Genomic DNA, 17,071 nt, shown 5'->3' on the forward strand with positions numbered 1-17,071 from the left:
TCTGCCCCCAGATCCCAGAGAGATCCACATCTTCTATCCTCTCCTTAACTTGGGGAGTGTGTTGGTGGACAATTTGAGCCACACTGTACTAGGACTTTGTGTTTCCTGTTCTAGGGCCAGGCTGGGGTGCTCTGAAAATGAGAAAACACGTACAAACACTAGGTGTGTAGAGAAGCCTTTAACATACTGTTACTGTTATCCCCTCCCCCCGGGACCCTGCAAACACCTACTCAGAGGCAGGGCCAAAGCCCTGGTCTCTGTAAGGGGCTCTCAAGTTTCATCTGGGTGGTTTCTGGCTCTCATCTGGGGACCCCACTGCTCACATCTGAAATCAAAGGATCGACTGGAAAAGATCTCCTAAGTTTTGAAGAGGGAAAATCAGTCCAGTCCCAATGCATGCAAATTATCTCTCGGCCAAATGTTAAGCCAGCTTGCTCAGTGCAACCTCCTTGTCGCTCCCGTCTTGATTCAGCCATCTCCTCCTTTGGCTCAGTCGTTACCCTTAACACTATGTAGACCCTACCTGTCAAGAACTTCACCTCCACCTTCCCTGGTTCATGCACCCTCACAGTTTGACAGCACGGCACTACCACAATTTTTGGTCCTCAAATGTCAACGGGCAACAGCTGTTATCCCTTCAATATCTACTCAGCAACTACTGTGTGTGTGACACCACGTGGATTACAAAGACTAGCAAGAGATTATGCACTGGCTGCAGCTCATTCATCAACAGCAATGATCAGAAAGGGGACCATGGTTTTGAAGCAAGCACCAACGGGAGGACGCACCTAAATTTGACCCGGGTAAGCTGAACCCAGTGATTACTGTCTTTGAGGGGAAGGCAGGGTTGGGCAGGCCTACGGGGGAAGGAGAGTGGAGCCACAGCAGCAAGGCACAGCAGCTCAGGATGTCTAGAGCTAAGACACGTCCAGGGGCACGGAAGCTGTGTGGCCCTTGCGAGCTATATTTGGAGATGCATGACTGGACGTGTTACAATGTTTAGATCAACTCTTACAGGCTGTTAGTGACTTGAGGTCACAGACCCAGGGGAATGTCACGGTCAAACTAATGGCCTGGACTAAGGACTGAGGGACAGGCAATTGGGAGAGATTAAGAAAGATTTAGGAGTAACACAGTCGCTTAGGGACCAGAGCTGTTGTATTTAAGGACTAGGCAAACACCAAACCACTTTTTAATTTTTTAAATCAAACACTTTATTTTCACATAACAAGCGCAAAAAACTCCCAAACACTTTAACAATACAATTAACGCAGTTATGAAGTCAATTATATACTACTCAAAGCCCCAAAAGGTCAATCAGCTTAACGTTCCAAACATTTCCAGACGTGGTTTTTCAAAGCTACCTTTGGTTTTTGGAAAAACCAGTATGGAAGTCAATATACACTGAATGCATTGAACAACATTTGCTTATATTAAGGTGTCCACCAACATTAGCTTACACCTGGCAAGTTGGAGCATGATCTGAAGTCATACGCTGAAATACGTACACAGGTTCTGCCCCGGAGCTCCTGCAGTGAGGAGGGAGGAGGGCCGTGAAGGGGGAAGAAAAAGGCCAGTCCAGGCTGTGGCATTTCTCGTTGTGTAACAGAGGTATGAGAGTTTAACACTAGAACACTGTCAAGTCATTAAGCTTCATGTTCCAAATGGTCTCTTGCTGAGGCTTGAGATGGGCACAAATGGTGGGGAAGATGAGTCACAGAAGAGTTTTGAGCGACAAGATCCCAAAGATGCTCAGAGGGCCGGAAGGAGCAAGCGACAGTTTCCCACTGTTCTCACATTATTTCAGGGTGAAATTGTGTATAAGTTCGGATAAAATATTCAAATATTTGCTTAGATTTTTACCAGTTGCTCTATGAGAACCCTCATACATAGCAACTTTGAAACTTTCATTATAAAAAAGAGCGTACAAATAAATTCACAAAAAAGAGACAATTAATGTTGAGCAGCCAAAAAGTCATGGTTTATTATATCTGAAGAAATTTCATAATTCAAACACAACCAAACTGTACATTTTACAATCACATTCTATTTGTAAACAGTTAAAAGCCACTGACTTCTTTTGCATCTTAGGACACAAACAGTTAGAATCAAGGCAATGAAATGATGGCAAATTCTGTACTGTTAAAATTTTTACCCTTGTTTAGTCTCTCTTCTTTGACTAAGCAAGCATTATAATACCATTTGTGGGCAAAAGAGGGGAAAGGAGAAAGAAATTTTAAAAATGGTGTAACTCGTTAGTTTGCAACAACATTTAAAATTTTCTTTATACAACGAACAATTCTGTAAGCCCAATACCTTGGTTACAGTATGCATAGTTACTGATTTCGGCTTTAAGGTACAACAGTTAAACATTAACACAGTCACAAGAGAGCAGAAACATATAGAGCCACTTGATGGGATTACAAAAAAATTATTACCTACTGATTATTAGCAAACCATCATCACTCACTAATAAAAAGACAGCATCTGAAAGCAGAATCTCAAACTCCAGCTTTAAGCGTTTGTTTTTTGTTTTTTTTTTCTTTTTGGCAGAGAAGATTCTTTAACAGAGCAATATGTAGTATCAGTGCTAAAAGTTGGGGTTTTTCTTTTTTTCCTATAAGAAACTACAAGGAGGTTTTTTTTTTTGTTTTTTTTTGTTTTTTTTTAAACTGGGGAACTGGTTTTCCTGAGAACCATGCTCTTTGATTTAGGACAGGAATAGAAAAACAAAAGAACATGGCCAAATGCTGCTCCTTTTTCCCAGAGATAGAAAGCATCTTTTAAATCATCCTCCATTTTTTTTTTGTCTTTTAATTTTTTTTTTTAAATGATGGAAGAGTAAACATTTTTTTCTCAAAAAACAAACAAAAAAATCTGTAAACAAGAAGGTTCAACGTGGGAACCTTCAAAACAAAATGGAAAGCCTATTCAAAGTGCAGGGCCCGTCCTGGGTGGCAGGTGGGCTGCAAGTCACAGCTGTGGCCACAGTTTTTCAAACTGCAGAGCGAATTCTTTAGTTTTATAACATGAAAAAACTGGTGCAATACTTTCATTTATAGTCCTAAGTCAGTATCATAACTTGATCTTTTAAACTCCACGATACCACAATAAGGTAGGCAAACATCAAGGCATAGTAGAGAGCGCACACCTTTTAAGAACATCCTTGAGTAAACATTTACACTGGAACAGCTGCCCCCCCCATATTGCCGATTAGACGGAGAGAACATCATTCAGTGCAAAGTTAAAAGCTCATACATTATCAGCCCAAAAAAATGGTTTTGCAAAAAGAAAGAAAGAAGAGAAAAAGAATGAATGGGGGGGGGAGGGGTAGAAAGGGAAAAATTAAAAAAAAGAACCCAAAGGCTAAACATGATGAATATACACAAGTGAGCTCATTCTATACGGTGTAGCATGTATGGCGCTATTTGGGAGTGTAAATAGATACCTTTTCACATTATAATATTGGCCTGCATGATTCAAGTATTCAAACTGATATGTTTCAGGGAAAACAAAGTGGAAAATGTGCAGAGAATAGCTGTTCCCACAGGTGGCCCTGGCTGCAGGCGGCGAGCCCAACTTAGTGCTCCTTTCTTTCGCGTCTTGAGGTCGCAGTTCTGAGTCGAGTCTACACTGTTACATGGACTCTCCACCCCCACCCAGGTGGTCAACAGAAAGAAAAGCGTTAATGGGGGACGGGCTGCTAATTCCCCGGGGGTCGCTGCTGCTTGGGGGACCCCACAAGCTTGTGGAATAATGTGGGGTCCCCCAGAGGGAAGTGCCGTGAAGCTCTCCACAGTTGGCTCCCGACAGCCCAGCACCATTCCAGTGATTGAGATCGGCCCGGCTGGAGAAGGAGTGGGAACAGTCGAGGGAGCCCAGCCGGCTCTGGCTGGACCCGAGGGACTGCCAGCTGGGAGAAGGGGTCAGAGACTGACTTTGTGCAAAGAAACGACTGATCTCCTCTTCACTGGCAAGCTCAGCAAGAATAGTAGTGTTCCCCAGTACACACCTGGAGGAGAGAGACACAAGCGGGCTAGCTGAGGGGTCTGGGTCAAAGTCAGGGTGACACTGTCTCTGCTACAAAAGCAGTGGAGGGCGAGAGGGAGAGGGCGGGGCACACAAGGACCCAGCGTGCCCTCCCTTCCAGCCAGCGTGTGCCCCGGAGGCTACACACGGCGGGGGCACAGCGCCCAGGGCTCTCCAGGCCCAGCCGTGCCACCCGGTGCTGCTGTGGCATCAAGATCATGTCTTCTTGTCCCTAACAAGCAATTTAAGGGACTTTCTAGGGCCATTTGCATCTGGTGTGATGCATCCCTTTCTGAGCGCTGCCCCTGGAGCCCAAGGCACAGTGAGGCGGCAGCTTTTATGAAGTGCTCACTGCGGGACCCCAAGTGCTGGCCCAGAGATGGCACACAGAGTCACCAGCTGCACTTTCATACACACAAGGGAGCCCTAACGAGAGAATTCCAAACTTGCAATCCCAAGGGCATTTTCCAGGTGCCATGCGCAGAATGGCCAACTTACATGTGCAGAGACTTTTGTGCCTTCACTACCTCTTCTTTTGAACTGTAACGGACCAAAGCATTTCCATGCGGGAGGTTCAGGTGGAATGTGATCAGTGGGCCATGCTGCATGCACAGAGTGCGCAGAGTTGAGCCGTCAATCTAGGAAACAGAGCGTGGGAACTGCCAATTAGATGCACCGCTATGAAGACTGTCCGGGTAGGTTGTCCCAGGCTGGGACTCTGGTCCTTTCTCTCTTGCCCAAGGTTCTTCACTCCTGGTGCCACTCTTCACTGGGACTCACTGCTGTGACAGGGTACAGTGCCCCCCTCCCCACCTCCACTGGTCCCAGAGCCATACCTCTGTGGCCTCTAGACTCCTGGACATTCCCCAGATCCCCAATTCCTTAGTTAGTCACTGCCCCTGCTGTGGCTTCATGTCTTCTCTCTTCCCTGCCCTGAGGACAGGATGCATCAAGGCACTGCTCCCTGGGGAGGAGGGGGGTGGGCTCTTAACACCCAGCCTCCAGAGGAGGGGGCAGTCCAGGGACTAAGAAAATGTTCTCATCTAAAAGGGCAGACAAGTTTTCTCAAAGTGCAGTACAAGGACCACCTGCATCAAATCCATCTGAATGCCCTTATGGAAATGCAGGTCCCTGACCCTAGCCCAGATATACTAAATGAGAGTCTGTGGGGTGAGGCCTAGGACTCTCTATTTTCGGTCAGCTCCCGTGCATTTTACAGTGTAAAAACCACTGGGTCAGACCACCAGCCTGCCTGAGGCATCTGAAGACCATTCTCTGCTGTTTTCTCTGCCCGGCCTTGACATCTACTCAGCACCACTTTGGAAGGCCTGGGTAGTCCCCATCTCAGACTTCAACCAGAATGCAAACCTTTGCTTCCATGCTACCTGGCGTATCCACATAAGCCAGGATACCTGATGTTCTTACCTGAGGTGTAAGGTTTTTCAGAACAAGCCAATTTGTTATTCTCCCTGAGCTGCTCTCACCCCAGCTGGAACCTAAACAAGGAAGAAAAAGGACAAGTCAGTTTTCCAAGACTGTGGCCTGAATGACTGTTCAGGACAAACATACTCCAGTCAAACTGCAGACATTCAGGAGGACCATCTGGGCTCGTGGCGTCCTCCTCTTCCTTCTTACTTACCTGTGCGTCTACATGGGATATTTTCTCTGTGGGCCCAAGATGCCGGCTCACTCCAGCTCTGACCAGGTGTTAGTTTCTGGGGCACGTGGCTCTGCCTCTGGGTGGAGGGGGCTCAGAGGGCTGCCAGCTCATCACACGGTGGGCTAGTGAACCAAAGGCCAGATGCCTTTGGGGTCTTCCCATTTATAAAGCTAGAACTATCGTAAATGGTAGCCTTTGGGGAATCGCCTCAGCTCACGATGATCTCAGGTTATCAACCGATGACTGCATGTACGTCCCACAGGGTGTGAAGTTCGAGGGGATTTAAGAGCTTGCAGTCGTCCAGACATTCCTCGTTTCAGTCTGGGCTACCACAGGGGCTCCACACCTGGCTCTCCTGCCTGGCCCTACAGCATCGTCTCTCCCTCCCAGCAGCAGAGCTTTAAGACATGATCAAGTCAATTCTGCCTACAACTACTTAAAAGTGCCTCAGACCTGATGAGGATGATTATAATTTATGTGACTTTCTGTTTGAATATAAAAAAAAAAATCCCACAAGGACTCAGAGGCAAAAAATATACAAATCAATTTTCACTGCAAAGTAAAGGAGCTGTTACAGTGGAGGATTCCTGGACTGAATGTCAACATTATGACATAGTGTGCGTGTGTGGTAACTGCAGTCATTGTAGCTTTTGTTGTGGTCATCCATTTACAATGCTTGCTGTCAGTTTATTTATCTCTTGTAAAAATAAAATACAGTGTGTGTGTGTTAAAAAAAAAAAAAAGAACTTAAAAAAAAAAACAAAAAAAACAGTGCCTCAGAAACACTCCGGGTGGCTTAGGAAGATGGCTGCGTGACACAGCTCGTGCCCACTCAGCTCGCCCTGAACACCACCCCTTGCCAAGCTCCAGCAACTCCAGCAGGAAACGCTTGTGCTTTCCCAGGTCTCTGTGCCTGGCACATGCTGCGCCCTCTGCTGGCCTGGCTGTGACTCTTACAGGCTTCCTGAGCCCATTCAACTCCACCAACCCTCCTGAGGGTGAGGGTGCCACCAGGCACTTAGCCGGCATCCAAAACACATCTGTGGCCTGAAAGAACCACTTACACACGACACCAATTACACTAACTTGCATTCAGTGGCTCAGAACAGACTCATGTGCTTTTTTCACATAATTAAAACTTTCCCCCAAAGGAAACACTACAAGTTTTATTTCAGCCAATCACCTGTCCAAAGAAGAAATTATTAATGAGGTTTTACTGCAATTTTCAGCCTGGAGATGAGAAAGTTCGGTGCATTTGAGGGGTGGGGTAGAACGGATGAACTGGTAGACGAGCTCTGAGTTGTATTTGTGGCTGTGTGTGTTGTGTATGTTGTGGGGAGGCGGGTGAGGACATGATGCCAGTACAAATCCAGTGCTAGCCATTTACGGAAGGAGTAGAGAGGTAAGGGAACCATCTGTCCCAGTTTTCCTGGGATAGTCTGGTTTAGGCCTGTACAGTTAATTAACAGCACCCCTTTTCACTCTCAAATGTCCCTGTTTAATCAATAAATTTTATGATCATCCTAAGTACAGGCCAAGCTTTCACCCAAACAGACCCCATTCTTCAAGGTCCAGGTGGGCTGCTCCCACCTCCCCGGGCTTGTCAGATGACACTTCTGCTCCATGTGACGTGGTATTATGACAAGCCTGCCATGAGCAGGAAGTTACTATACCTAATAAGATGAGCCCTTGAGGAACTTCTGAAAGAAAGGAGATCCCCATTCCATTAACTTTATCACTGACAGGTGTGTCTTTGGGGAAATGTAAGTAAACTGGGCAAAATTTAAAATAAAATTTAAGACTCTCAAAAGCATGGCAATTGCAGAAGATAGCAATGAACCAGGAATCTTACGTTAAGTTCTAATCTTACTTTATAGAGGATGCAACAGTCTGCTATTTAGGTCTCTGTTAAACTAGGCTGTTGGTACTGATTAGTGTTCAGCAAATAAACCACATGAAACCTTATGCATGTCGTCTTACCTGGGGTATACCTGGCGTCAGAATTTCCCCATCCTCCACCTACACGAAGGGGAGAATTATCCCACGTAGACAAGGGTGGCTTCTGACCAGTCAGTCCCGGAGGTGGGCGGGACGGAGCAGTGATGTTTTTAGGTGGCAAAGGGACCTTCCACAGCTCATGAGCCAGAGAGGTGTTTGTAACTGAACCAGGAGACCATGTCAATTTGGAATCACTATTTCTGGCTACTCAAAGGAAAAAAACAAAAGTGGGCAAGAGGGGAGATAAACGCTTTCAGAAAAGAGAAAATTTAAATAATGACAACACTCATTCCCCCACTAAAAGCAAATCAAACAAACAAAAAAACTTAAAAAAAACCCAAATCAAACTAAACTGCAGAAGAAACAAAAAGCCAAAAGGAAACTGCTCCCTTGCCTCAAAACAGACTGTCTGTCTCATTAATAGTTTTAAGATCTGTGAAACCCTTAGTCCAGCGTATACAACTACATTGAACACTGCTTTGAGCTGCTCGAAAGTAGCAAGTGGGAACTCCATACCTTAACAACCATAATGAGCTGCTCAGGACCAACACTTAGGCCATTCGATTTAGCATTGTGTTATTCATTCATGAAAAAAGGACTACAAAAGCAGCCCTAACTCAGGGAATCTTCACAGCAGACATTCGCTGGGGGCTACTCTATGCTGAGCGCTGGGCTGCTGGGCGCTTGGTGTACGCTACCTCTAATCCTCACACACATTTTACTGAGGTTCAGAGAGGTTAAGCAACTTGCCTATGGGTCCAGTGCACAGCCAGGAACACAGAAAACTAAATCAAAATAATATCAAAAAAAATGAGAGAGCAGAAGGGGATAGAAAATTTTATAACTTCTGTCACCATCAATTATTTTTTCTACCTGCTCATAAGGAGCATGTCTTTAAGTCAGCACGTCTCAAAGTGTGATGGGAAGACTGGTCACAACACAGTTTATTACTGGTCTGTGACAGTACAAATACAGAAATTCAGAGTGAGCGTTTGTAAACTCTTAACAGCAATCTGATGCTGCTGTAACTCCCAAGTGTGTACTCCAGCAACTCGAAGTCCAGGTTTACTGTATTTTACAAAAGTTACCAGTTTGCAAAGGACTGGGCATTAAAAAAGTAAAAGGTCCTTCACGACAGATTGTTGAGGACTACTGCTTCGAACTAAATTATATTTAATCTGAGACAGCTCTCAGATGAGAGTGGCTATTCAGTGAAACCTGATTATTTTAGTAAATGACTACGGGAGACAGTAAATTTTAAAAGGGGGCAAATGGTGTTAAAAATATCTTCCCAGGCTCAGAAATATACTCTCCCAGCTCCCTGAAAAGAAGACTCTGAATCAAAAGAAGAGGTGAACACAACGGCCCTGGCCCCAGGTTCTGCCCCTTCCTCTGCCAGAGCCTTGGCAAACCCAGGACAAGGCCCACCTGAAGTGCTTTGTGCTGTACTGCTGAGGGGAACGTTGTAGTTGGAGGCACGAATGGATGACCAGGCACTAGTTGAAGGCAGCGTGGTGTTCAAGGATGAGGATGACCCTACACAGGAAAAGAGCACAATGAGTCATCCCCAGAGCAGGGGACATGGCATTCGAGAAGCAGCAAAAGCACCCAGTGGACTGCACCTTAACAGTACGCCACAGAAAGGAAACAGCCATGTTCAGGGCCACGGGAACGGCGCCCATGACTGTAGCTTCCTTCCTGCCTTCAAAACAGCACGTGGAGAGCTTGCTCACTGTTTCCACCGTGGCTCAAGAGGTATCCCTCCCATTCCGGTCTTCTAATAACTGTCTGTGAGAACACACCCCAACAAGGGGATCCAGCAAGAGACAACAGCAGTCCTGCTTCTCAGCAGTGGGCTCCACCAGGGCTCCCAGTCTGTCTCTGAACTCTAATGACTTCTTATTGGGCAGCTCACCAAGGTGCCCTGGCACTGGCACTACCAGTGAGGCAGGCCTCTGTCCTCTCCCATCGTGCCCTACATTCAGTCTCGAAAACCTAGCCTTTCTTCCTATTTTTTTAAAAAATCCCCTTGACCACTACCCTAGTTTAGCTCCAGACCCGACCATTAATGGGGATCACTGCAACAGCTCCTGCTGCCAGATTCTTTCATTAACCACCAGGCTGTGAGGTTTTATTGCTGGCTCTGTCCCCACGTTCTCCTGTGAAGGCAGTGAGTGGCTTTCACTATTTCTATACATAGTTGGCTGCTAAACCCAGCCGTTTTAGAATGATGAGGATTCTCGTCTTACCACTGTGACCTGGCAAACACCTGGTAACACATTCTGTATTTAACCGAAGTGCTGACTGTTCTACATTTTCTTTATTACAAACTGTTTAAGGGGACAGCTGTGAGGCTGTACGTTACAGAAAGAGAAGAGATCGTCACCCATTTCATTCACCTTTCTTCTACTGCATGCATGGAGTACTTACATATGCCTGGGATGAAAGACAACCACGGGGTAGGTGGGAGGAGGATTTCATTGGATAACCCACTAAAAGTGCATCTGGACTGCAGCGACCCTTAAATTTTTCTTATTTTCACTCTCTGGGAGACAAAGAAAGCCAATTCCTTCTCCAGATGAAAGTTCTTTAACATCCAGAGTGTATAAACAAATAATAATATAACATCTTCCATAAGAAACACCCATTTCTTAATAACCACAATACGGAAACTTATTATAAAATGGGTAACAACCTTCAGTTGTTAATACAGTTACTGGAAAGCAAGTGTCTGCTGGTCCTTTGCGTTTACCACATCAAGTGATAATAAATCCTCATCATTTTAAAAGTGGCTGAAGAGTCACTACGGGAAACCGAGAATTCTGTTATCCCTGTCACGAGCCCCTTAGAGGTCAGGCGCTGTGCTGTGCTGGAGTGACTCTCGCTGCTCAAACTTTCACATCTACTTTGAGCCACTGTCCTGCATCATTCAGAAATCCTGAGTCGTATCCGCCTACATACCACTGTTCCTGTCCCTGAGGTGGTCGACTTCCCGCACAGTATTAATTGAAAGATTGTTTATGACACTGCCAGGAGTGACATAAGGGTCAGTTTCAGGGTCAATGTTTGGATAACCTTTCCATGGTTCACCAGGGCGAAATTCTGGAAATAAAAATTTAAAATTAGTTCAGGCTTAATCATCAGCTGAAAATCCATCAGTAACTACCCAATAGTTTTATTCCTAAAGTCTATGCAATTATCAAATATCTCCCAATACTCTCAAATTATTTTCCAATACCCTAACAGGCTGACTCAATATCACAATTAATATACTGTTTTTTATGAATAACTTGCAACTTTTTTCTGGGTTTATATATCCTTAAAAGTAACACTTTAAAGTGCTTTAGTACAAATCACAAAGCCACAGCAAGTTGGAGAGGACGAAACAGGTCATAGGTGCATTTCCTCAGTAAATGCAAATGCTGTCACCTCTGTCCCCAGACACAGCTAGAGAAGAACAATGAATGAAGGTCTGTATCATTCTTCGTGCTGGCCTAATCCCTTTGTGGGACTAACCCCACCTTCACAGACTGGAGCATAAAGGCGCTGGCAATGGGCCAGGTCACTCATCAGCCCAAGACCTGGGCTCAACTTCCCTTTCCCATTTCTGTGTTCTTCCTCATCCTTCGCGTAGTTCAGTCCAATCACAGATTCAGGGCCAAATCATTAGTATATCTAGAGGTATCGAAACCTTAATGGACACAAACTCTCATAAAAGAAGATGTCGGCATTTTACCTGGTGGCCAATTAACACTGCTAGAGCCGTTAGGCGATTTGGCACGTGGCCAGCCATCTCCTACTGAACCCGGAGGACTGGCTGGTGAAGTACTGCTGTTCATAAAGTCATAGGGAACAAATGGAGACTCTTCCAGCCTGAAACCACTTGAAATAGCACCTAAAGAGAGAAAATGGAAGGGCAATGTGAGCAAAATATAACATCACATTTATTTCTTGTCGTTTGTCAAATACAGTAAGAAAACTTTTTATTAGATCTGTGGGTTCCAAACTGTTCTGTAGATTATGTGAAGATGTGAGGAGAAAAGAAAGCCCTGTGCTTTCTTCCAGATTTCAATCACTTCCAGCCTCTGATATGAATGAGGTCCTTGCCCACAACGACAGTATATTTTCACAAAGAGCCAAGTAAATGGACAGAGGGCAGAAGGAGAGAATGTGTGTCAAGGAGGGGGCAGGGACAGCATGGAGAGTCTGGGGGAAAAGATTCTAGCCAGTGGGTGCGGCCTGCACAAAGACTTGAGGAGAAAAACTGTTCGGCACATTTGAGGAACTGAAAGATCATTTTGCCTGAAAAGCAGTAAACGGGAGAGAGAACAACATGAAGGAGTGGGGCCGTGATCTTGAAGGGCAGGGAAGACCAAGTGCATTTTGTTTTAAATGCTTGGAATTCAAAGATCCTGAGGTGGGGTGTGCACACTCTAGCTGTCCCAGGCCCTACCACTCCAGACTGGCCTAGGCCCTGCCTGTTCCTCGAAAGCATCAGAATTTACAACACCCTCAGACAGGGCTTTGTAGGACTTGGCAAGGAGTTCTTTATGCTGAGGGGTTTTAGGAAGGGAAGTAATACAATCCCATTTGTTTTGAGGTCACATTTGTTGCAGTGTGGAAAATGGAAGGAAGGCTAGCATAGAAGCAGGGAGACCATTAGGAGACACAACAGATGCATAAACTATGTATTTTGGAAGCAGAATGGGTACTATTCACAGATGGACTCAATGTGCAGACTGGAGAAAGGAAGAAATCAAGAATATCTCTTAGGCCCAAATACCCATCAACAGATGAATGCACAAACATAATGTGGTATATATTGTCCAATTCAACTATAAAAAGGAGTGAAATACATGTGCATGCTACAACACGGATGAACCTCGAAAACATTATGCTAAGCCCAAACACCAGTCATAAAATACCAGATATTATATGCTTCCACTTATATGAAATGTCTGATACAGACAAATCTATAGAAAACAAAAATATTAGTTTTTACTTATGGCTAGAGAGATGGGAAAATGGAGGTGGGAGAAATGACACCTAAGGGGTTCTTCTAGGGTAAGGAAAATGTTCAAAAGTTGATTGTGTGGGGCTTCCCTGGTGGCGCAGTGGTTAAGAATCCGCCTGCCAATGCAGGGGACAGATTCGAGCCCTGGTCTGGGAAGATCCCACATGCCGCGGAGCAGCTAAGCCTGTGTGCCGCAACTATTGAGCCTGCGCTCTAGAGCCTGCGAGCCACAACTACTGAGCCTGCGTGCCGCAACTACTGAAGCCCACGCGCCTAGAGCTCGTGCTCCGCAACAAGAGAAGCCACTGCAATGAGAAGCCCACGCACCGCAATGAAGAGTAGCCCCTGCTCACCGCAACTAGAGAAAGCCCACGTGCAGCAACAAAGACCCAACGCAGCCAAAAACAAGCAAAAAAAAAGTTAAAAAAAAAGTTGATTGTTCGATGGATACCCAACTGAGAATGTTACTGAAAGCCACAGAATTTTATACTTTAAAAGGAGAAATTGTATTATATGTAAATTATCTCAAACTTTTTGAAAAAGAGAATGCCTCTTAAACTTCTAGCTTTAATAACTTGATTGAAGGAGGTACAATTTCTGGAATGGGGAGGAGCAAGGGTGAAGAAAGTAAAACTGAGCAGGTCCCTGTGTGGCCCTCCCGTGTACAAAAGCCATTCCATGTCCCCCATTTCTTGTTTGTAGAAAAAAGGTTTCAGCCTCCTAGACCTTCCCTGAGCCCCAAAGGGCAGATTCAAACAGTTACTAATCTGGGGAGTGAGGGAATGCAGAAACAAAGGAAAGGCAGTCAAGAAACAATAGTGTAGCCACCTGCCGGATCCTGGTTCCTCCTCAAAAGACATACATCACAACCTGCTAGAAATCTGAGTTCTTCTACAGGAACTGAGGTCCCCAACCCAGGTGGAGGATGGTAACTTCAGGCTGATCACAAACACTGGACCACAGACTGGATGGGACCAGAGGGCTAACGACTGAGACTCCTGGAACACCACCGTGTTATTTCCCTACCAATCAACCAGAGGAAGGTTACACCCCCTGTAGCCCCCCCACCCCAATTTCGCCTATAAAAATTCTTCCCCCCCTGAAAAGCATTGGGGAGTTTGCGCTTTTTGAGCACAAGCTGTCCATTCTCCTTGTTTGGCCTTGCAATACTCCGTTCTCTATTCCAAACTCTGACATTTCAGTTTGTTTGGCCTCACTGCGCATCAGATGAACTTGGATTTGACAACAGAAGGAAAACCAAGTGTCTTGTCCATTCATGTAGAGTTTGAAACAGATGTAAGGAAAGCCCTGGTTCATGGACTCAAGGCTGCTCCAGCTATGAGCTTCTGGTAAAATACAAGACCTCATGCCACTCACTGGTGGGCACTAACCTATCCCTGACTTGATTCAGTTATTCCACCAATTCCATTTCCCTCTCTTCTCTGGCTTCCTCATCTAGTTATTACTTTTATCGTAGTGAACTATGTATCTTAGGCTAATTAAAACCACTTGGAAATACAGTGGGATATATAAAGTAGTAGTTGCAAGTAATACAGTAAGTAAGCATAACTGCCAAATCTGAAGTAATTAATTCTTACACAAGAACCAGCGATGATGAAAGCATCCGCCCCCCTTTTTAAAAAGAAACAATATCTACTTATTCAAACTTCATTTTATTTAAAAGGACAATAGACACAACTTAAGCGGCAGCCATGATCCAATTACATTCTATTAGACACTGCATGGGAGAGCATCAGAAAAATGAAATGTAAAATTTATGTGGTAGGTTTAGTTTAAGCAAATAGAGCTGGATTTACACTGGAGAAATGGTGCCGTCTTAGAGGTAGGGCACTCATGAGATGACAATGACGGCAATAACAATGATGATGAAAGCTGAGACCCACCGGCCACTTATGTGTCTAACCCTGTTCTAGTGCTTAGGCGCTTCAGAGTTATTGCCTTATCAATCCTCAAAACATCATAAGCATTACTATTATTACTCCCATTTAGCAGATGAGGGACCAAAGTTCAGAAAGGTTAAGCTACTTGCCAGCAGCTAATAAACAGCAGAGCTAATTAGGAGCAGAGGTACATGTCAATTCTAGGGTCCATATTTATTTTGACATTTTGCCATTGTCTCAGCTCCCACTCCCTCTCTTAAGGAAAATTCCAAACATGATTTACCACTGTGTGGCAAATTAGCTTAGAATTCAGGGCTGCTTGATTTCATGTTTCAATGTTCCTTCAATTACATGACAATTTCACCTTTAATTTCTGATAATCATCAGTCCAATGTGTACAAACCAGCAAACTGACCTTTAAGCCAAGTTTAGTCAAAGTTTCAAGATAAAATCCAATGAAAAGGGAAGGAATGAATGTAACAAAATATCCTTTTAATACTAATCAGAGGAACAATGATTTGGTGTTACTTAAGTCAGAAAACAAGAGTCTCCCCTGGCTCTTCCCTATTATTTTAAAATCACTAAGTCCTGTCAATCCTGCTGCCTACCTAGCTCTTTTTTCTCCTCCTGTGATTGCAAAGATTTCTGAATTACTTTGTTCTGGGTCCCCCTGTATATAGCATAGAGTCAGATTTTGCTTTATGATCCAATATGAATTTCTTTTAATTTCTTTATAGATTCTTTAAAAACTCTTTGAAAATGTTGATTTATCTTTTCTGAAACTGTGGAAGGCTTATAGTTTTTGTTTAGTGGGTATCTTTATAACTTACACATTTAAGCTTCATTTCTTTTTAAAATATTTTGATTGAGATATAATTGACATACAACATATTAGTTTCAAGTGTACAACATAATGATTTGCTATTTGTATATATTGTGAAATGATCATATAGCTTTTGAATAATGACACATGAGATCAGACTACTGTCATCTCGTTTGACCACGCTCTGGATTAGGCAGAAGTTTCCTAACTAATCTCTCTGTCCACTTCTACTCCCCAGTTCTTCACACTGCCTCTTCAAAAATGCCAATCTGATCATGTCACTTTCCAGCTTAAAACTCTTCAACAGTTCTCCATTACAGAGGAGCAAAATTCAAACTCTTCAGTAGTTTGTAAGGCTCTTAAAACTCTAGCCTCTACTAACGCTTTATGGTTTTCCCTCCTTTGACCTCTGCCTGGCTAATGCCTGTTTATCCTTCATATCTCAGCTTAAGGGATCACAGGCCTCCTGGAAACCATTCCCAATTGCCCTCAACTAACTCTAAGACTAAAATAAATGTATTCCAGCTCCTGAACATTGTACTTTTCTCTGGCAATGAGGAGGGGAAAGGGATTTTCTAAACTCTGGTAAGTCACAGAATCTTAGGACCATAAAGTATCACAAATACCCCAGTCCAAACCTCACTTGACCCACAATTCCCCTGTTAAGCGGCCTTGCCTCCACTCTACTCTACTTCCCTTAATGAATCTCGTTTTTTGACTCTGGAAGGTGTGCAGTAAAGGGTTAGCACAGGGCTAGACTGCACATGGCAAAGAGCTTCAGACTAGTCCTTGATGGCTCCTGGGTTCCTGTAACTCACAGAATAGCATGCCAGATTAAGAGTTCCTCTGCATACATTGGGCCATGGCCATGCCAGAGAGTTTATGATAACAATGTGATTTATGGTGAACATCTGTTTTTGTTTGCATGGGCCTGGGTCACGCTGTTTTGGTCTGAACTCTGAAGGGTCTGCAGGGGGTTGGAGATTGACAAGCAGGTGTGCTCCATGTCTACACAACTGACACCTGACAAAAAAATGAGGACACTAAGGCTTAGCTGAGCTTCTCTAGCTGGCAATACTTTGTACATGTTGTCACACATTGTTGCTGGGAGAATTAAGTCCGAGAAACTGCACTGAGAGAGGACAACAAAAGGCTGCTCCTGGTTTCTCCTGGACTCTTTTCTATGCGCCTTTTTCCTTTGTTGATTTTAATCTGTATTCTTCTGCTCTAATAAACCATAAGCATGAGTATTTCCGTTTTTCTGAGTTCTGTGAGTTCTTCTAGGAAACCAGTGTACTTGGGGATCTCTGACACGGAAGATTCTCTTGAATTTGCCCTTTCTTCTCTGCTCCACAACTATCTTACTAGCCCTCTAAGCTTCACTAGATGGGGATAAAAATAGAACCCACGTAAGATTGTGATGCAAAAGATCAGAGCCAGCCAAGCGTCCCCACAGGCCTCTCCTGTTTCCAGGCTCAGCCCATCTCAGCCCAGCCTGACTACTGCTATCGGATCATTCCCTCTTAAAAAATGATCTCTACACTACTCTGGTACTATGGAAAAACAACCCCCGTTTTCTACAACATGGAAATACAAATGCCAATAAGGCCAATCAGGTTTTATATACAAGTGAAGCAACCTGCCTA

At 44.4% G+C, this 17,071-nt stretch overlaps 1 protein-coding gene across 9 annotated transcripts in view; it reads right to left on the minus strand.

Moving 5' to 3' along the window:
• Positions 1–1,196: 1,196 nt before the first annotated feature.
• TNRC6A (trinucleotide repeat containing adaptor 6A) overlaps positions 1,197–17,071 on the minus strand; it is a 208,240-nt gene continuing 192,365 nt past the window's right edge. For all 9 annotated transcript variants that reach the window (XM_027126603.1, XM_027126601.1, XM_027126610.1 and 6 more), the window contains 7 exons: positions 11,424–11,582; positions 10,649–10,789; positions 9,116–9,223; positions 7,670–7,891; positions 5,455–5,525; positions 4,528–4,667; positions 1,197–4,012 (listed from right to left, as the gene is read on the minus strand). In XM_027126603.1, coding sequence (XP_026982404.1) covers positions 3,637–4,012; positions 4,528–4,667; positions 5,455–5,525; positions 7,670–7,891; positions 9,116–9,223; positions 10,649–10,789; positions 11,424–11,582 — 1,217 coding nt within the window. In that variant the 3' untranslated portion in view covers positions 1,197–3,636. The remainder of the gene's footprint in view (positions 4,013–4,527; positions 4,668–5,454; positions 5,526–7,669; positions 7,892–9,115; positions 9,224–10,648; positions 10,790–11,423; positions 11,583–17,071) is intronic.

The sequence above is a fragment of the Aethalodelphis obliquidens genome, unplaced genomic scaffold, assembly GCF_003676395.1.
Source record: "Aethalodelphis obliquidens isolate GAN/ISIS:26980383/991018 unplaced genomic scaffold, ASM367639v1 scaffold30, whole genome shotgun sequence".
Taxonomy (NCBI): Eukaryota; Metazoa; Chordata; class Mammalia; order Artiodactyla; family Delphinidae; genus Aethalodelphis; species Aethalodelphis obliquidens.